Here is a 22,021-nt window from a genome sequence, read left to right on the forward strand (position 1 = left end):
GGGTACACACAAAGACAGCCCACCATTTTGGCACAATTTAAATCAAAGGATTAGTACTGTGCTCTTCACCAAACTATTTGAGTGCCTGTAGCACATGAGATACTATGTTTGTGTTTATCTTTGTTCAGCAAGAGGAGCATCTGACTACTACTGAGAACATAAAGCAGCATGTTTTCCTGATATGTTCACATTCTGGCTCACTTAGATTTGTTTTTAGGTCACTAATATCTTTCCATTTCACTAGTTACATGAGGCCCGTTTAAAAAAGAAAACAGAGCTGTACCAGTCACTTCAGAAAGTGTTTATTCAAAAGCTTCATAGCACCATCTTGTTTTTTTAAAACATCCAAATAAAATGCAGCAATTAAAACATTGTTTTTTTCTGTTGAGCATGACACTAACTCCACCTGTGAACATATTTATGTTTGTTCTTGCTAATATAACTGAAAAATAGCGCTCTTGTGCACACAGACATAGCACTGGGCCTTGATATGGGTCATCTAGTCCCTAGCTCAATAACGGAAGAATAAAAATAAATGAAACTCAAAACCTCAAGGAAACAGTTCCCCCCCACCCCCAATTTTGCTGGAAGAGAAAATTTTCTAAAGGTAACTTTTAGCAGTTTCAATTCTTATGTCCCCTCCAAAACTTCAGGAAAACTAAGAATGTAAATATATAAAATATTTTGGGCATTCTTTTATGGTACAAGTCAGACCATGGATGGTTAATTTATAAGTATCTCAATGTATTTGTTCTAACAATCACCTAGCTGTTAATTCTACAGAAGGGCTTTTTATGGCCATCTTTTCCAGGGAAAACACTGGTCAAAATAATTCTACTGACTTACTATGCTGATTTTTATTAAAAATTTAAGGTAGAATCAAACTGCCATCAGCAGCACTTGTAATGTTTTCTTTGAGTTTTTTTCCTTTTCCCTTTTTAGTTTTTGTGGAGTAGCCTGTCTGAGAGCTTTATTCAGCCGAGTCAGTAAAGCGCTATTTCTCAAAGATCCTTAACTTACATTTCAAGAGTACGGACCATGCTGAGTGCTTGGTCACATTATCATTTGGCTATGGCTTCCAACCACTGGAATTCACTATTGCATCTACTTCTGGTTGACCATTAAGAGGCAAATGCTCTGTAGTTCACTTGGCTAAAGCCCCCATAGGGTCCCAAGCTGGTAAAACAATTGGTTCCTGCTGCATCACTGCCAAGATGTCTTCTGGTACATACTTCTTATCCACCACAACTTCGTACACGTACTCAGAAAACCAGTCATCAGTCATGATCAGGTAACCTGGAGATGAAAACAGTTCATTACAACAGAGAACCATTACCAATACAGTGAAGCAGTCACATATACAAGTTTCACCTATGAATGATGCATTACAAACAGGACCTAGTCATACTTCATCTCTCTCAAGACAAGAAAAAAGTCAAAGAAATTAACATATAGGCTAACCATATGTACTTCATGTGCACTGAAAGACCAAGCAAGAAGCCTGCTAGGAAAAATGAGAGCCAAAAGATTAATCATTTATGCTTCCTCTGTTAAAACAGGCATTGAAAATACTCAAGTGAATTACAATGCCTTAAAAAAAACTTAGTATTTAAGGCAGAAAGTAAAATTATCTGAGTATCTGGCTTTAGAAGTTTTCAGGATTTTGGTAAGAAAAAGGAAATTTTCCAGGTGAATATCCAAACCATCTCTGGCTTAAGAAAACTTTGCTGGTTTAATTCTTGTAGTAACAGAAGGAGGCCATCTGCTTTCCTCAAACGTAAGGCCATCTAAATCATACTTTGGCTGAACTAAATTTAATTTTCTCCCTTAATATAATTCTTACTGAGAATTTCAGTGAACAGCCTTTGAACTGGGAGAAAAGAGGTCACACTTAGAGTATCACAGGTTTTAGTAGAAAGCTATCATTGGAAACAAACTATTCAAGGTAAACTGAAAATAACAGTGGCTGGGGGAAAGAAAGCTTTTAGAAGACAGATGAGAAGGCTTTATGTAATAAAGTTCCTCATGTCCTTACACAGTATCATCACACAATCAAATGAAACAAGAAAATGTCCAAAGAATATGGACAATAAATGCATCTATCTACACCATCTTGTTTCTAAAGCAAGGATCAGATAATTCCCATAAATTAAAAACCCTATCAATTGTAATCCGAGCTAGAAGCCATTTTGGAAACACTGCCAAAGGGAGCTGCCTTGATTATTCTCTCTTCAGGATATGAGTTCTTGGGACACACAAAAACCTCTCACTCCCAAGAGCCAACGAGTAATTGCACCCTGAGAGGATAATGAACTCTGCTTCTGACATCCTGTATCTCAAAGCTTGACAGTGCTGATTAGGATCGCAGTGCCTGAACAAGAAGGAAGCATCAAGCAGAACTTCAGAACATGCAAATAAGTAAGGTCAGTCTTTGAGAAGGCCTGTGCCTGGTGTCACAATGAAAGCCATTATCAATTTCTTCATTAAAAGGAGACACATACTTTATACGCAGCAATACATATACCTAAGAGCCTGCCTAAGGCAACCCTGAGCTCTGCATTCCATCCAGGTAACAGGCAGAAGCAAAAGAAACAGAAAAGTTTATTGCATTTCTGGGCAGGGTACACAATGGAGTTTTACCTCAGGCAATCAGTCTATTGCTTCTACTCAAACCATTTGTATGTTAAGGCCAGAATACAGAAGAGAACTTGTAACAGAACATAGCACCTGACTACACAAGTGTTCTCCTCTGTGTATGAGACTGGTCCACATTTCTCTAACTTACCCAAAGGAAAACCTGAACAAGCAGCATCTTACAACTGACAAGCTGCTGGCCAGGGAGAGGTCAGTCGAGGATGAACGGTCTGTGAGTTACTGCATAACCTAGGATTTGGGCACCTGAAAATAAAGCCCTTGCAAAGTTCCCGAAGGAGCTCATACAAGCCACTTTGTGCTTGTGCCTTAACTCCTCCACAGGGAGAACAAATTAAGAAAGCCATTCTGTCATAGTGTACTTACAGGATGATATATATACACATACATATATGAATAAAGACACAATGTCTACAGTTAAATCCTTAAAATGTCTTCATGCAGAAGAATAAGTATGCAACAGTGAGTACAAGAGATTAAAAAAGTCAAAAGGGAGCTGACTTCTAGCTGGAGATGTACCACAAGAAAGTTCTTTTCATGCCAAAACAAGCAGATGGACCCCTATCAAATGGATGTGATAGTGTGATTTAGTGTTACCCTCTTGCTTGCTTTTTAAAAAAAAGCTATCCGATGGGATAAGCTGGGTTCAAAGTTAGGTAATAATGTACTGTGTCTCCAGAACAAAAGAGTAAGCAGAATAATTAAACTTGCCTGTATGGCTGACAAAGTGCCAGTAAACACAGAAAGGAAATATTTGACTGGGAAGTGACTTTTTTTACCTCAAAAACCAAGCAATGTTTGTCAGCAGCTGTGTTCATTCCTTGAGGAAAAACAGACAGGATTCCAAGAAACACTTTTACAACAGCTATGAATGTAATTACTAAATATTTAGGAGAGGCAATGCTGGGCTGTTCCCAGGGCTTCCCTTTCTCCCGGACAAGCGCTACCACAAGAATTCAGTTCTGCCCACTCTGCAGAGCGTCAGCATATAACTAACTTCATCCTGTGATACCCAAACAGCAATCACACTCTTTCCAGTCCTGCACCATGCAAGTCTGGGGAAACAGGTGTTATCTGGCACTTTAGACTGTACTCAGGGCAAAGCAAGAGGGACCCCATGCAAAAAACCACTTCAATTTCCTACCAACAATAAGTCATTTGTTTGTTTTTTAATGACTCAAAGCCTATTCTCTGGTGTTTTGTTGCAGGCTGTACTCTTTATCATCCCATCCAAGAAATAATGGAGTTGGGGCTTACTTGTATCCCCCACACCCAACTGGGATGTGCCAAGTTGAACATCATTCTTGGCTGCCTCTTCACTGATGTGGATTCTGGTTCTCTGCACTGGACTTATCTAAGTATGGCTTCCCAATTCCTTAACAAGGCAGATAAGATAAAAATCACTGCCACACTCAGTGGCATAGCAAGAGAGCTAGGACAGACTACAAATCCTCACCCTCCTACACCAGCTAGCACTGGATGTTGAAGAGTGAAAAAGCAGGGCAGGATGAAGGGGAGGAAACCCTGTCAAGTTACCTCTGCTAATGTTTGAGAATGAGCTCTGAAGGATATGTCCAATTGCCTTTAGCTCAACAGTGGGTTGTTTGGTCATACCAAAGAAAATCATTCAGGGGTTCACCTCCCTGAAAAAAGTAGTCAGAAATAGAGTCAAGCTTCCTAGTTCTGATGGGATTTTCTGTCAAGGCACTTTTCCAGGCCACTCCCTGACCAAAACAAAATATAGACAGTGAGAAAGACTTTCCAGAAACCACAGTCTCTACCAGTAGAAAACAGATAAGTGACAGTGACTCACCCAGAAAAGTTCACAGAGATGGCATGCATACAATACATGCATACAAGGTACAGGCAGGGTTTATTCAAGTCACTTCAGGGTCCTACTATATTTCAAAGGAACAACTAGCTCCTCTTAAATGGCTCTAGAAGAGCTTATTCTTGAAAAGTGAATCCATATTTGGAAAAGAGATAGCATCTAAGGAGAATAAACTGTTACTGCAAACCAAGTAGCAAGTGAAGCTTACAAAGCTGGCAAACAAGTTCAAGTAATACTCAGAGAAGACTAGCTAACTGGGTTAATTTAGTGTTATTCCTAACTTAAGGCCTGAGGCCCTACTCCTCTTTCATTTCTAGTTGCTGTAGTTTTTATTTATTTTGGATTACATGCTTAAAGTGAAGAAAGCCAAAAATGCATGCAGCTCTCCACACGCATTGATCCCAGCCTCCACAGCTCTGTCAGAGCACTCACTGCTATCGCAGAAATGCTGCTGTTCAGTCACAGCTCAACAGGTACAACTTCTCCTACCAGTGTCAAGCTTCAGTCTACTGCACTGTGGTTTGGGAGTAATAGCCAATATCCTGAAACTGAGCCCAGTCTTTCTGCAGTTCTAATAAAGAACTCTGAACCTTGGCCAAGGAGCATATATGGCTAGCACAGTCAAAGTTGCTGACAGACACCTATTAACTTCAGAACATTTGGAGTACTAACCAAAGTCCACACTGAGCAGTTGTAAAGCAAGCTGAGTAAGGCACTTCCTTCCTGTTAGAGGAAGCATTCCTCTAACACTAGTAGCATCTAACATCACAAACCAAGTATGTGGAGTGTCCCAAAACAAAGTGTTCTGAGACTAAGAGCACAACTACCCAGGCATTTTTATGTTCTATTATACATAAAGGTGCTTAACAAAATAGTTATTAGTTTGTATTTGGAGACAAGAAAAGTTTTGATGTTACTTCTTTTTAGTATTGATTTGGCTTCTTTACCTACTCCAACATTCCAAAGTACATTTTACTACTGTCACACTGATGAGCCTTGAAGGCTGAACATCATAGTTTCATTGCTTTAAAATTGCATAGTTTCATTTGCATTGTTTGCTAAAGTTTATTGGACTACTATGCTGTGAATGTATAGAGCTAACTCAGAACAGACACTACTGCAAGACCCAGGGGCCAGAACATACATCAAGACACTGTTCCAAGAATATTCTATGTTTTAGTTAGCTGTTCATGTATAAGATATCAAAAGCTTATGAGTAAGACCACATCCTAAAACAGAGTTTTCCAGAAATAGTCTATTCCCAGAAGAAAACCCAGACATCCTGAGAAATTTCAGCCATACCAAATCTTGTGAGCACAAGATTTGGGATTAATCTGCAACAGAAAAATGTGGTCAGCAATGACTATTGTGTCATGCCCTGGGACACACTGAAGTCTGGCTTGGCATGCGCAGTGAGCTTATCATGCAACGGCTGAGTCCACATCCAGCCTGTCTCGATAGGAGATAAAGTCATGGAGATCTTGCTCTACTCCAGTAGTTTAGGAAAAGCTGACTGACTGCAGGCCCTGGCAGAGCATGTAAAAATGCTCTCACACCATCAGCCCCACTCCCCTAGGGCCAGGGGAGGTCAGAGCTGGCCCTCTAGACCAGGCAGGGAAGCACTCTCCAGTCATTCCCAGGCTGAGCAGGGAAGCAACTAGAAGGAATTTCCTAAACCACTGCTCAGCTGTGACTCACCATTCTGTCCGCACTGCCTGCCCATGTGCCATGCCAGGCTGGCACATCCACCCCACTACAGCCCTACAAGCACTTACAGATCTTTTAAAGGAACAATAGTGCAGGCTGAGACAGTCATCAACAGGAAAGCAAGTTCATGCAGAAAACTTGGCATGAGCTGAACCGCACGTAACTGGATTTGTTGTTGCTAGCACTTGTCATACCAGAGGGGAACACAGCAAGGATGCTGCAGGTCATGTTTTCAGCACAGCTTTAGAAAGGCAACCACAATTACAATTTTTTAAGTTTTTTTTACAGACAGGTGTTGGAGCTAGAACAGTTTACATTGCAGCTGTCCACAGCACAAGCTGGAATGAGCCATACCCTCATTTCCTCATCTACAAAATCAGTAAAGTAAAAGCTTGCAGTGATTGATAAACAGTGCTTTAAAAGAAAATATAAACCACTTCAGTTTCACACATGATTCAGGAAGATTAAGTAATATCAGCCACAGCCAGCATGAAGTCCCAAAGATGAGACAGCTGTAGTGTACAGATTTAAGCTGAGCTCTGTTACCAAAAAACTTCAGTACATTTAGAAGCATTGCAGGGAAGTCTTTATTTCTTCTTTCATACTAGAAGAAAGCATTTCTACACAGTGCAGTTCTTGAAAGTGATCCTACAAAGCATTTCTTATCAGTCATCCCTTTATTAAAAGATCAGTTTACATGCCCACTGGAATTCTTGGTATTTCAGAGAAGTACTACCATATTTTCAGACTAATACTACCAGATTTTTCAGACTTGTGTTCTGCAGCAAAGGATTATAAGCAACAATAGAGGTTCTGCTCTCCCCCTCACACACTTGTCAAGCTCCTACAGCTGCTGCTTTTTTTTGACAGGGATAATAGCTGCCAATTTGCTTGTGATCGACAGCAAACTGGTATACAATGCTTAGGAAAGTAAGCTGCTTTACAGCAATAAACTTGTCAACTTTAAAAAGGTTATTTTAAAGTTTAAATACTTCATTATATTAACTTTACCTGAAGTCTACCAGTATCTTCCCATTACCTTCCATACACAAACTAAACAGTTTGGTTATTGGGTTGTCAAAGCTGTAGTGCAAGGACAAGATATGCCCTATATCATTGAGCTATACTCAGCATTCCAGTTCCAGCCTCCACGGGGGCTTCTGTCAACTCTGTCCTCCTGCCTTTGGGACAAAGACACCCTGTCTGTCAAGAAGTGTCAGCATCCACCACTTATGGCTGTCTCCCAAAAAATGCAATTGCCTCTACAGCTGACCTTGCAGCCACAGTGTCAAGTTTATCCAGTGACATTTCCTGCTTCTCCATTCAATGTTGACATTCAATTTACTTAGATGTAAATCACATTTAAGTGAAGAATGTTTGTCTTCCAGGAATACAGTGCCACAACTCAGTGATCCACGTGCTGTTTGCAGGCTTGTTTCATGCATGTCCTGGTAAAGGACACAGCACATCCCCTTTCCCCCTTCCACCTCCTTATTTCCAAACACTAAGTTCAGCTTTCTGTTCCCATGACTACAAATTACTTTACCTTTATTACCACGGTCTTCACCCCAGGAGTTTTCCACTCTCCATTTTTCAAATGCCTCTTCTTGCCCATCCTGTGACAAAAGTCAACAGCTATTCAGTAGTGAAGGACCATGTCAGTTTATAGCAGCCAACCCTTCCAAGTCTAAATCCGGCACCAGCAAACCACAGAGCTCCACTCCCAAAAGTCTACAGGCATTGGTGAGTTTCAGACAATGGTTTCTTGCTAATGGTTGGAGAAATGTAATTTTCTAAAATACCTGTCTATCCACTTACATAAAATATGAGGAAATGTGGTCAAGAAGAGAGCCTGCAGTAAATATTTATTTTAACCAGAAAACTTAGATTGAACTAAATTCAAGTTTGGACTTAACTGACTAACATAATTTAAGCAGCCTTCCCTGTCATCTGTCAGGACATGGTGGCCTTCTGAAATGCAGAATGCACAACTTGCTTGAATGAGGAATCAGAAAAGGAGCAAGGGCAATGAAGCAATTGTAATAATTTAGAACAGTATTAGTAAGAGCAACTGTGAACACTTGAGGAATCTAGCTGAAGGATACAGGTCCAGATCTGCTGCTTTGAAAGCTATACAAGGCTTCCAACGAGCATGAAGTTAATTTGATTTCATGTTCAGAAGCACGCCATGTTCTAGCCTGCATTGTGTATATCTGAAGTCTGGTTCAAATCTACCAAGTACATAAAAGCACTGAAAACAGCTTCAAAGGCTTGCTGTGCCGCAAAGTGAACTGTTGCTTCCTTCAAGCAGCCTTTCATGAGGAAACAGCAGGTCCCTTGAGGAACCAAAGGACAGTTATTCTTTTGCTATTATTTTTAATGCAAAAAAACTAACCTAGAAAACCCCACAAATCCATTTTTAATATTCAAAGGAATATTGTTGTATTGCTTCTGTTATCACTTAAATATACGACAGTCCTTAAAATGACACTTGAGAGCTACCAGACTGAAATCAATTCTTGATGCTGTGGGACAAACTGGGATAAACACATTTATGTACATTAAGTTTTTAACCAAAAGGTGCATTTAATCCACATCAATTTTTTATGTTGTAATATCATAATAGGATTTTTTAAATCTTCAAAGCCTTTTTTATAAAGTAGGTAAATCCAAAGTATTACATTTTACAACTCACTTTATCAAAGCTCCTTTAGATTAAGTTAATGTTTAATATAACACAACATGTTCAAAAAGTAGAAACAACTTAGTCCATTTTCAATGTGGAAAAGCCTCTAAATGTTGAATTTGTTTAGGATAATTTCTTTTAAACTATCTTTTGATTTTAGAGATACCATCAATCATATACTGATCTTATACACACCCTTTTCTTAAAGAAATCAGGTCATGTTTGATCACATTTTATGCAACTATACATTTAGGCATCCAAAAGTATGATTTTAAAAATACAGACCACAGACTATAGCTGCCAATGAAGTCCAGCCAGTAGCTGGGTACAATAAGTACAAATATACACACTTCAGTTGTGAATAGATAGGTTTTGAACACTAGAAAAGTATCATTTTTAGTATCCACCTAAAAACAACAAAAATTTTTTTAAATGTGTTCATGCAATCTGATACACAAAATAGAAGTGTTAAGAGCTCAGAACACAACAGGAAAAGTTATACTGAGTTGTAAAAAGTAATTCAGAAAAATTCTTATGACTCAGCAGTCCCATCTCACATCCTCAGACTCCACAGCTCAAGCAAACTTTCAGTTATATGCAAGCTGTTACTTCTCAAGCCAAGGTCACACTGGACAGGAAGAGATCACTTCAAAGAAACTTTAATAATGACAACTTCTGGAAATAAATGGAAACATCAACATTGCAGATAACCCTGAGTTGTAAATTTTCACATGGTTCTTTTTACTTTATACATGCTTTGTTATACTGCCAGGTTTAGATTTAGTTGTGGATTCATCCCAGCCTACTGTCTGCCACAGAGCTATTTTGGACACCATTTTCCTTCCCTAATTATGAGGAGGTCAGAGAGGTCACATGCCAGTGAGTTGCAGGAGGTTAAGACTGTTGCAAAGTGCCTCCTACTGGCATTTTAACAGTAGGAGCTTCATGCCATAAAACGTAGATTGGACTAACATATGGAATGGGATAGGCTAGGAAATACTTGCTGTCATACCAGATTTCTTGATCAGCAAGATACATCAGAATCTGTATTTAAAAGTCAGTTAACATAGGTTTTCTGGTATCTTAAAAATAGAAGCTAACTTTCTTTTCCCTTTCTCCAATAAAAGTTTGCAGGCAGAAGAAAAGAAGCCCTTGACTTGCCTAAAATTCTTCCCTCCTTGTTAAATATTTATAGTTCTGAACACTCAGACACAAACAACATGGGGAGAACAGACAACCTAGGCCTTGTGCACCAGGGTGTTGTGGCACACATGCTCAACTCTAGCAGAACAGCTTACACACTGTGAATGAGCCCAGAACACATAAACAAGCTGCCAGATTATTCAAATAAATCTGTGCAAGCATCAGAACTTCTGAAGTGAAACTCTACCTTCTCGGTGACAGCTGTCAGGACCATGGCATGGGTCATCATTGATTCTCCAAAGATTAATCGTTCTGCTTTGTTCAAGTTCTTGACAGACACCCCAAACACCAGCTCATGATTAAATCTATTAGAAAGCCACATAAGCAATTATGAAAAAGGATGCAGGGAGGATTCTCGCTAGTAAACCACAGAACCAGTAGACTGCACTGTTCCAGGAGCCACTGCACAGGCATATAAGTTCAACTATTTTTAGTGTCAGAATAAATGCAAAACCCGATCCCATTAGGAGTTTCTCTCACCAGATACTAGACAATCCAAATGAGTAAGAATATTGCTTGTAGTGCATCTTTGAAGGATTAAGATTTTAGCTAACAAGTGAAAAACATTTCTGCTGCTACTGAATTACTTACACTCTTTTTGGGTATATAATCCAAAGTATGGACAAATTAGTTTAAGCAGCCAAAGCACTGTTTATGTCTTAGTCAAGTACCCCAAACAGTATTCTGTTTTGATTTTCTACTTACATATTCATGCTGTTGATTCCCAGCTTGCCATAGAAGTGCTTTGCAACATCGCAGCCAAACCACACAGCCTACAAATAGAAGGCAGAGTCATGTCTAGGCCACATCCCAGAGAGTTTTACATTACAAGACTTGCACCATGCCAGCCATGAAGAGAAACCAAACAAACCTCGCCATCCTTAATAGACGCTGCAGCTAATTTTTTCAAGACATCAACAGGCTGGTTGTTATAGAGAGTTTTCCTCCCTCCTGCCATGTTGCCCAGGTACTCCACTGTATACAGCCTGTTGTACGGGTTCTGAGGTCGAGGATCATTCACGAGACAAACCTGCCAACGACCAAGATGTCAAATTAAGGTGCAACTTAACTGAAATCTTTGAGAAGTGAATCTAGGTGGATTTCAGAGAATTGCTTTTGTCCCAGCTAGCTGTCTGTCCCATTAGCAAACAAGCCACTTGGATGAAATACCAGGTTTAAGTTTTGTTTGGTTGGTTTTTTTGTTTTATAAGTTCAACTCGTAACTGTGGCATAGCAGCTTTGCATGTTATTCCTGCTCTCTAATGGCTCCTATGGCATTTTATGACTGAGTAGATCATTACACATTTTATCATTACAAAATCATCATGGAAGTGCAATGTGAGATCACAGCTAATTGAAGGGTAGAGCAGAAACAGGAGGACGGGGAGAATAAACACAGGGCCACGTTTGACTCATGGAAGCAGTACCCATCCCATATGGTGCAGTTACAGGGGTGGACAGTACACTTGCAACAGTGGAAAAATAAGTGGCTTAGCAGCAAAAAAAGTCTTGGGAAGCTGCTGCCTTTCAGCATCCCCAACCTTGTCCTCCATGTTGAAGTAAGGCTTCACATGCTCATTGTAGAACTGGACCGGTGTCACAGGGCCATATTTGTGGTAGTTCTTCTCCTTATCCCGGAACTCCCAGCAGAAGGTCTCCGGAGGGCTGCCCAGGCAAGTACTCACTATTCTGAATACCTGCCCAGAGAAGCAAACAGCTGTGAACTTGCTGAAACATGCAGGTCTGCCTCTCCTACCACAGGAATGCCATTGATGAATGGATTTCTCCACATGAGAACCAACTGGAGAAATGGGATCTTAACGTCCACCTTTGAAGAACATTAATAAATGTACACACATGAATTATTTGCATTCACCTCTGGAAATCTAGGTGTTTCAACAGTTCAAAATCAATCTGAAAGGCCACAGAAAATCTCTCTCCATTCTTACACTCTCAGGCAAACTATCAGACAAAACAGAAGCTTAAGGTTGAACATATAAATTCCAGGTTATCCTAGGAATGCAGCAGCCAAAAGCAAAAGCCAATATACAGCCCAGTCTCATTCCAACATTTCACAAGTAATTCTGAAGCTCTTCCAACAAGATACTTTCTCAGTGCAAGAGAACTTTATCAAAGTGATTCTAGAAAGGCTTAAGCATTCAGCATCACATGTTCCACCAGCTGGTTTGCCTCGTGCAGAGACAAGCCAGACCTTCTAACATACATACAGCAAAGCATTTTATCCCAGTGTTTCCCTTGTACTAATCCCTTTTTTCCTGTAATGTTCATTTGGATTTCAAAGATGGGCGTTTGCTTCTTTTCAAAAGCCTAGAGTAATCTTCTTGTCTGTTTTAATACATTTAACAATGTCTCAGTTGAGGGTTGAGCTGGCAGGTTATGTAATTTAATTCAAGATCCCTGCCTGCTGACTGTGACATCCTTTGCAGCTGGTAGCTTTCCACTGATTTTTAGCACAAAAAGTTGACCAGATTTCAAGTCATCAGCCTCCCTATAAATCAGAATATGAAACTGCACTTAAGAATCACTACTGTACTTACTCACAGGGCTTATCATAAAATGTGCTAACTTGTAGGCAGTGTAACCAGATGACTGTCTTTTGGGATATTTAGCAGGACCTGCCACAGGTACTCTGGGGACAGAGAATTCAATCATATTTAAACAGGTTTGAATCTGTTTTGCTTCAGCTGACACTGGTCTACTTCAGCTCTGTCCACATCTTGAGCACAAGACAAGTCTTTTCCTTGCAAGGAACCAACAGGTTATTTTTAAATAACAGAAGGGGAGTCAAATCTCAACTGCACCTTCTGCACTAGGATCCAATGCCTGTGGTTTGTGTCAGCTTTCCTCAGCTGTCAGTCTTCACTTTCCTCTCACTGACTTTTCACAGGAGAGGAAACAGAATACCTTTCCCAAAGCTGACTTACTCTTTCTGGAACTAGTTGAGCTGATTTATATGGATCCTAAGGCTCCATAAGAACTAGCTTTGTGCTACTGTGCACTTCGTGCTGATGGCAAAAGGAGTGCAATGTTCATGTGAAGTAACACTATTTGGCTGTGCACAAAATACAAATAAAGGTGTTCTTGCTCCAAGCAATTTAAGAAAACAAGTGAAGAGATGAATTATGGGTTGAAACTAGGTTGTGGGCTTAATGTTTTTACTGGAGGAGCTACACATTTATTCCTCAATAAATATGTTAAAGAGCAAATGTAAATCCCTAAGCTACTATAAATATTGAATTTTGCACAGACTGCACAAAAGGTAGCATTTGCTGTGGATACACTCACATTACTTCAGATAACCCCAAGTGGTGACAGATGAGGCTATGAAAACAAAATAAGCAAGAAAAATGCCTAAAAGGAGAGCAACGAGCAAGCAGGCTCCAGCCAGAGGAAGGAAAATGATGGAGACAGGGTCCCAGGTTAACAGAAGCAGTGGAGCCTGGGAATGGCCTCCCTCAATTGTTTTGCCACCACACCCATCATAGGCCATCTCTTAGTATCTCAAGCTTCCTCTATCAATAAATAAAATGAGACATTTAAACTAAAAAGGTGACTTATACCACTCCAGTGACAACTAGAACCAAGATAAGGCAAAGATATAGTGGCTTGTGCTAAAAAAACAAAGTGAGCGAGGCTTGTGCTAAAACACAAAGTGAGCAAGGAAGGGAAGAGAAGGACACTCCTGATAAGGAAGAGTCTACAAAGGAGAACAGTAAAGGAAGAAAAAGTCAATCACATGCACTGCACTGATTTCAACTTCTGACCTGCTGTGCACTGGTTTGATAAGAAGAATGTTTATACAGTTCTGGAGTGAATATTTAATCTTGTGTTCCAGTACAGCTGCCCCATTTTAGCTAGCGCCATGCCTGCCAGCATGAGCAAACCAAGATTTGCGATGCAAATAAAGCTTCACAGAACAAAACCAAGTTAGTTCTGCTTTGCCACATACAAAAATAGATGCAATACCGCTTATATACATATAAACACATGAAAGAGTGATCTCAAACCTTTAAAACTAAGCATGCTTAAAGTATACAAGATAGGTGCAATTGCACTTTTCAACTACAATGTTTATTGAAAGTAAATCCACTTAAGTTGCAAACCACTATTACCACTGCAAGAGGAAATACTGTGTTAGCTTCAGAGAATTAAGCGCAACCTTTTAACAGAACAGACAAATTGCAATCAGTTAATGAGCCTTTAATGTCAGTTCCAGGATCCCTTGTCAGAGGGCAAGAGGCTCTAAACAAATGAAGACATTTTGCAGTGAAGTGTATGTCATTGCCCTAAAAATGAACATCTCTAGGAAGCTTTTGATGTCTGCTGTAAAATCCTCCAAGGGCTTTTGGACACACACACTGGATGTAAGTTATATTAATTCACTTTTGAACTAAGTGATGATTGGCAACATACTGGGGTACGCTCCAAGCACAGAATTACTGTTGATCTTAAGGTATACTTTTATGAAAAGTTTTAGTTTCAATAATATAGTCCAAGGAACACAACACTTTTTTAAATCTAACCTTAAAAGTAGATAAAGTGAAGCTACAGGTTTTTACGTGAAGTGCAAAGATGAATGTCCAAAAACTAAACCAACACATTAATCAATACTTGCATATTAGTGGAACTGCCTGAAGCTTTACAGAAATAGCCCAAGGTAGGTTCTGCCCAATACTGACATTTACTGGGTTGCAGAAAACTAACACACAACCAAAACATTCGATTTGTCAAGTCATCTAAAGACAGATGCCGAGACCACTGGGTCACTTTGTATTGTATGTTCGAGAAACAAATGAAATGTATACTTTTTTAAAATGCATGCACTTGGTCAAACTAATAGCCTGAACTTTTAAAATTGCTTTTGGCTATTTAAGAATCAAGTATAAGGACTACTGAATAAGACAAATGACATGTCACTGACACATTCAGCATGAACAGATGGAGGGCCAGCCACTACACACACACTGCCTACTACAGACTTGCTGATCGATTTCATTTTGAGTTAAATCACACAGCCAGAAACAGATGCTGTGATTCCTTCCTCTGCTGCCCCCAGTATCAGACCACAGCTGGATTCAGCCTTGTGTTCAGCTTACATCTTTTCCATAATGCAGAGAATTCCCTTTTGTTGTTCTCTCCTGCTCTCTTGTGGGGAAATTCTGCAACAACACTTGTGCTGTAAGATTTTACATTCAAAGCCGTCAGAATGCAATTTTAAATTTGCCTCTTTCCTACTATTTATAAAAGCCAGACAGGCCATTATTTTGATCTCTCAAGATACAAAATGCTGCTTTCCTACAGAAAGGGGCAGATGTCCCCATACAATGTCATAGTTCTGGAACCTATAAATTCAAGATATTTGTCTGGAAGTATTAGAAAAACTCAGAGTGAGATAAGCAACAAACCACTTCAAAAAATCCACTTGAATACTCCAAGCACGCTGCCATACAAAACATTCCTAGTTAGGCAAAAGGCACTTGTTTTGTCTGATCCTGAGCACTACAGAACAAGAGTAAGCAAGAAATCGCATCCATTCTAGCCTCATGTTCCAAGAAGATTCATGTCACACAAGGATGTTTACCTCTTCTATCATAGTGTCCATTGCAGCACAAAGTTCTCCTTTACTTGTTCCACTTTCCACCATATTTCTTAGCCGCATGCAGTATTCTCTCATCTGTTTAAAGAGAAAAATAACTTTATTATAAGACTATGAAAGGCACCACCTAACTGGGTTTTAAGACTTCCTATCTGGTTGTTTCAAGATTTTCATTTTTTCATTTACTCTTTGTAACATGTTTTAAAAATGAAAACAAAATCCCTTTCAGAAGGCTTTGTTAGATATTGATTCTTTAAAAAACCAAACAAGGTAACTGAATGATTTAAAAGATCACAAAAAATCAGAAGTTAACAAATAGTTGCAATTCAATTACTATTTTCCAACCACTGATTTGAAGCTTACAGCCATTAGCTTTTCTTAAGGCTTGATTTCTCTCAGTTCCATAACCAATGCCACAACATCCACACACATTACCACCTCTGTGACTCACAGAGAACACTGTCTTCATACTGTAAAATTTATTTTGCAATTCTAATGCATAATTGATCTCTTGATTGATAACAAGAATGGAGCATTTCCCCACTGCATGCAGAATTGCAGTAAGAGCAGCACATGCTTCCCATTACTGTCACCATCCATAAGGCCAGGAACAGTGAGCGGGGCTCCCACAAGACCAGCTGGTTTGTAATGTTCAAGACTAGAATAACATTAACACCATGCGTTATGTCTAAGCTCATTGCAGTGCATACTTTAAATTTTTTATGTGGATTTCAGCAGGCAATTTTTCCTGAGCATGTAGCTTATGAACTGGAAAAAAATTAATCAAAGCCTACTGTAAAAAAATGCTTTAATTGCCTTTTTATCTAGCTACCTACACTAGCATCTTCCCAGATTAATTAATTTCTGTAGTTCAGGGAGCACGCTTACACCTTCCTTCAGACAAAGCTGCACACTTCTATACTGAAAGCTGATTTTTAAGATTCAGTGGTTTGAAAATACATTTTTTTAAATCTTTTTCATCTAATTTGGCACTAATATCTAGAAACCTTGGCATACTGGTAGGTGAAATACTGAGGGGGCAGAAGAGTCACCTAGATGCCAAGTGCTAGTTTTGCAGAAACAGACTTAATCAGCTTCACATCAAGAATTAACTTTTTAGAAATCTGAGGATTAGGAACAATTGCTACTAAAACCATGTGAGCTGCTTTCACACTACTGAAGCCTGGCAATGGCCATCTTCCATAAACACACTTTCCTGCTCCATGTTTCAAGGTTAACACTAGACTCTGGTGAGACTTTACACTGCTTTTTCAATAAAAGCAAGCTAAGTTGCTGAGATCCACTTAATCCTTTGGTCAATAAAGAGAAATTAAGGTGGCTAGGAACACCTGGAGCAGGGTCATTCCCATCCCCTCCCCTTCTTTAATTGCATCATCTAAATCAATTTTACCTTATGATTCAAGATCTCATTCATCCTTCTAGTAGCCTCTGTGGTATGAGACTCCGGGAAGTATTTCTTGGGGACAACACCATACTTTTCTAAAAGAAAGTAATAAAACTATGGGTTAACAATTGTCTTTTCACACAGCAAATGCTAGTGCTTTCACTTATACCCACATAAAAGCTAAATATAGTTGGGTTTTGTGCAGAGATAAGGGAAAGTCTTTTAAAGGTTACAAATACTCAAAGATTACATTTTAATTTGTGACTGAATCTTGACCTCTGATCTGCATTCCACAGGGATCCCAAAAGGTAGACTCCCTGAATGGCTCAGTATCATTTAATTCAACTCTTAAAAGTTCTAAACTAATTAGTGCTTTTTAAGAAGCTCTTTTCACCGGAAAAAAAAATGATTACTTGAAAATTAAGCTCCTGAAATATCTTCTAAACAACTTCACCTCTTATGAATTATTCCATGTATTTTATCTAAGGCTAACTTCCCAGTTGCCCTTCCTCTTCAACATTTATCAACATCAGCTCAATTCCTTCCTACATTACGGTACCAAAGGCAAGGCTCTGGATGTAGCAGCAGCATCCAAAATCTTCTCTGCCCTGATTAAATATTTATAACACTTGGATGGGGAAAAAAGTAACCTCCAGGCTTCAAAGAAACAAACTCCTTTTGTGATTCTAAACTTACATTATTGGCTTATTGATTTACAAAGGTGTCACATTGTTTCACAACACAAATGAAAGCAAATACTAGTGTAATTCAGACAGAGAATTATCTCCTTAATCGGGGTAAGGAGGATACCACTTAAACCAGATCTTTGTAAGACCAGCACTGCCACATTCCACATCATTTCCTTCTCACTGATCTTTGTATCATCTTTCTTCAGGCTGCAACTCTGAGTAGTTTTGCTTCTGCCTTGTAGACACACCCTGGTCTAGCAATGTTTTTTCCTTACTATGTGTCCTAAAAATTGTATACATGGATATAAACAAACTATGTCAAGTTGATGACTGAAGTGAAAGGGGATTGAACCTTTTTACTAAATGGAAAGTCTAGGATATCCAATTACTTCTGCTAATCTTCTGAGCTTCCATCATCATCAGCAACACACAAGAGTGAAGATTCCAGACAAGATTTAAGCCTAATATTTATAAGCTGGCATGAAAAAGGGCTTTGATTAAAAAAGGCAGTGGTTAATGACATCATGTTCCTTAGCAAACTCCCCGGTCTCAAACTCAATTTCTTCTTCTTTTTCATTCCTCATCTCTCAAACCAGTGTGCCATTTCAGGAAGGGCTCCTAGCGACCAATTCTCTTACCAATAATGTTAACCAACATATCCCACTGTCCACCATCATTCGTGGGGTTGGAGAGCAGGAACTGTACCAGTCTTCCTTCCACAGGCTCCTTTTTCTGAGCTGTTTCCACAAAGGCATTTAAAAAGTAGTAACACCGTTCAACCTGGAACGGACAGACAGGAAAAATAGATATTTTAAGTGTGACATTATGCATTAATTCATTCCTGAGTACTCAGTTCTTCGGAAGTCCTAACGAGATGAAGCTACCTTCTGCTCATCTACTGAAGTTCTTATTTTCCCTCTAGCATTCCAGGGCTTACCCTATAAACTTATTTCTGTCACAGACCAAATATTTGAGAGAGAGTTAGCACAGAGTTTGAGGGTAGGGGAAACAGGAAATGTGAAACAGAAGTTATGCAATAAAGCCCGGCCCAAACTGGTACTAGATTTCCTCAATTTCCCTTAGGGAAAAAAAAAGCAGGCACACAGCTCACAGTACAGTAGGTCACAAGCACGACTGAAAGCTCAGCAGAAAGTTGCAGTCATGTTTCCCCTGAGCCTCCTACAAGTAACTTGAGATACACACAACGCTTGAAAGAAGACTTTTACTATTCCAAAACATTAGCAACTTGACAACTAACTTCTCAAGCTGAAAGTCCCACTTTGTTCAACCCACATTTAAAATACATACTTAAACAACTTCTGAAGTTTATTCTCATGTACATTTTCCACCTGGATTAAGACGGTCCAGCCTAACAGAAGTTCTGTCCCAGTACTCAATTGCATAAGCCGCCCTAGCACAACCTGCGACCTGTACTACTGTACCTTATCCCAGAAAAAGAGGTACGACTGGCTGAATTCAAACTCTTCAATGTTGTATTTCTTCATGAAAGGAAGACGCATTGCATTGAGACAGGAGAAGATCCAACATCTCCCTGAGAGATCAAAGGAACAATAATTAAACTGGAATGTTTAAGAGCCGTGTAAGATTTTTCTTTAAACACGAGACTCATGACACTGTTCCGCCTCAAGCCTTTGGCCCACTGTTCTGGCTGGGATCATAAAACACCAAAAAGCTCATGAGAAGTTCAGAAATCATTTACTGCACACGCAGGTCTCTCAACTGATTTTATCTCATACTATACCAAAGAGAAAATAAGCAAACGCTGCAAGTCTAGAGACTGTTATTAACTCAAGAGGATGCTGCAGAGATTCCATTTTGCTCAGAGCCCGACAAAAGGCCCTCGGAGGCAGACACCGCTCCCGGGAGCATTACACCGTTCATCCCCCAAACGCCAGAGCCGCCGAGGGAGCGCACCCCTCCTCACCGCGAGCACCGACCCCCGCGCTGGCAGCCGGGGAGCCCCTTACCGGAGTTCTTCTGGTTGGTGACGGGTTTGCCCTCGGCGGGCACGGCGTGCTGGAAGACCTGCACCGTGTCCTGCACCACCTGCCGCTGCAAGCACACCTCCAGCGGGTCGTTGCACGTCGCCACGTTCTGGGCCAGCAGGAACTGGGGCTCGGCCCGCAGCCGCCGGGTGAAGGCGGCGGCCTTCTCCGTGCTCAGCCCTGGAGGTAAGGGGCAGCCGTCACCGCCGGCCCCGCCAGCCCTCCCCTGCGCACCCGGTACCCGCTCACCGCCCCCCCCAGCCCAGGTAACGGTGCGCCTCCCGCCAAACCCCCCCCAGGCCCTTCCCCTGCGGCCCCGGTAACTGCACCCCCCGAGCCCGTTGCCGCGGTAACCGCCCCCCTCACGGACAGGACGCACGCCCCCCCCCCCCCCGTTGCTCCGGTAACGGCCGGGCCCCTCCCCTCACCGCGGGCGTTCATGGCACAGACAGCGCGAACTCCCGGAACGGAAAACGCCGCTCAACGGCGGAAGCGGCTCTTATAGCCCCGGCACCGGAAGCAGGAAGAGGGGCCCCACGCAGCGGCCCGGGGCGGGGGGGTGGGGTGGGGTGGGGGGAACGGGAGGCGGACGGCGCGTCGCGAGGGACAAGCTTGCGGCGGTTGCGCGCGCCATGGCGGTCGGGGCCGCGTGGGGGCGCCGGGGGCTCCATCCCCTCACAGCCCCCGCCCCCGGTTCCAGAACGTTCTGCGGCGCCGCCTGAGGCAGCGCGCGGCGTCCGCGGTGGCCGCGGCCTCCGCACCCCGAGGAGCTCCGGTGCCGGCTCCGGGCAGCCGCGTTCCCTCAGGGCCCGTGCGGCCCTGGGCAAGGGAGGCCCCAGTGGAGCGTCCCCATCCCGCTGCCCGCAGGCTCTACCCCCGCGGTGTCACCCCCTGCTCTACACCGGACGGGAGGGCTGGGATCGGGTCTCTGCAGCAGGCGGTGGCCAGGCCGGGCGCCTGGGAGCGAGCTGGCACCGACATTGCACGGTGACAGCCCTCCCTGAGCCCTGGTGAATGTCAGTCAAGGACATGCTCTGGGTCACGCCATGGAGGCTTCCTGTTGAGTAACAGCCCTGCTCCTCCGAGAAGACTATTTGCACATCACAGACTCAAATCGATTTACAGCACATGGTGTTTATTGACGGTATTAGTAATGTACCATTCCAAGACACGATGAGGCCTTAAAAGCTTGCCAAGACCTTGAGAAAAATGCTTGAGTGGCGTATTTGTTGGGAGGAGGGATGGAGAGGTTTTCCTGCCATCGCGGTGCTGGAGCATTCATACTGAAATTTCCACTGTGTCTTACCAAGCGCTTGGGGCTGCCCCGAGCCCTGAGGTCTGCTCTCAGCCAAGGGAGACGGGAGGTGCCACAGCAGTGTGAAGTGCTAGGCAGCTTTCACCCTGGCCAACGGAAGCTGAGATGCCCGTAGGATTACCAGGAAGGGGCAGCAAGTTGGGTGGCCACCACCCCTCATGCCCCGTGGAATGGCACTGTAGGACAGGGCCAAGGAGGCGGCTGCCAGCTCAACATCTCGCTTTATTCGTGCATCAACATCACAGTCTGTGGCAACCCGGTATGGATTCCTCTGCGGACTGATCAACAACCCGCATGCCTGACTGGACGTGCATACCTTTTAGGAATAAGTGTAGAGGGCAAGATCTGGCAACAGCTCAGGCAGCCCACCCCCCATGGCGGTGCTCTAAGCAGTAGGTTAGACTGAACAGATGCAAAGAACCACTTATATTTTGAAAAGACTGTATAAACTTGACCCAAAAAACCTTGTTTCAGTGCTTTATCTCATCATCTCCCACAAAGGCTTACGTTCCACCACTAGAAATGATGTTTTCTGGGTATGCACAGGAACCTTGTGGTCTTTACCTGCAGCAAAATGAAAAGAAATGAAAAATCACCTACTAGGGAAAAAAATAAGTGAGTTGAATTCACCTGGGCTGCATTCAGCTCCAGAGAGCTTTCAGCAGGCCGCGGATATGCCTTTACGTTTGCTGCCCACTGCCTCCACACAGGCATAGGCAGGACCCTGGGACGGCCGGGGCAAGGGCAGGAGCTGTGCGGTGCCTGGAGCAGGATCTGCATGTGTCCTGCCGTGTTCCTATGCACCTCTGCCCAGTGGGGCCTCTCCACTGGGAGAGAAGGTGCGGGCTCATGTTAGCCAGAACAAGAGCTCAGTAACTCAGCGTGGCTGGCTTTAGCGTGCTGAGTGCTC

The 22,021-nt window shown here is 42.0% G+C and overlaps 1 protein-coding gene across 1 annotated transcript; it reads right to left on the reverse strand.

Moving 5' to 3' along the window:
* Window positions 1-286: 286 nt before the first annotated feature.
* On the reverse strand, window positions 287-20,346 carry BLMH (bleomycin hydrolase). The gene is made up of 12 exons (XM_072882313.1): window positions 20,225-20,346; window positions 19,779-19,976; window positions 19,233-19,342; window positions 18,429-18,570; window positions 17,108-17,196; window positions 15,682-15,774; window positions 11,621-11,776; window positions 10,951-11,109; window positions 10,785-10,852; window positions 10,267-10,384; window positions 7,737-7,806; window positions 287-1,296 (listed from the first exon to the last, which is right to left on the reverse strand). The coding sequence occupies exons 1-12, from the start codon at window positions 20,235-20,237 to the stop codon at window positions 1,145-1,147; spliced, it is 1,368 nt and encodes a 455-aa protein (XP_072738414.1). The 5' UTR covers window positions 20,238-20,346; the 3' UTR covers window positions 287-1,144.
* Window positions 20,347-22,021: the final 1,675 nt, after the last annotated feature.

The sequence above is a fragment of the Ciconia boyciana genome, chromosome 17 (genome assembly GCF_034638445.1).
Source record: "Ciconia boyciana chromosome 17, ASM3463844v1, whole genome shotgun sequence".
NCBI lineage: Eukaryota > Metazoa > Chordata > Aves > Ciconiiformes > Ciconiidae > Ciconia > Ciconia boyciana.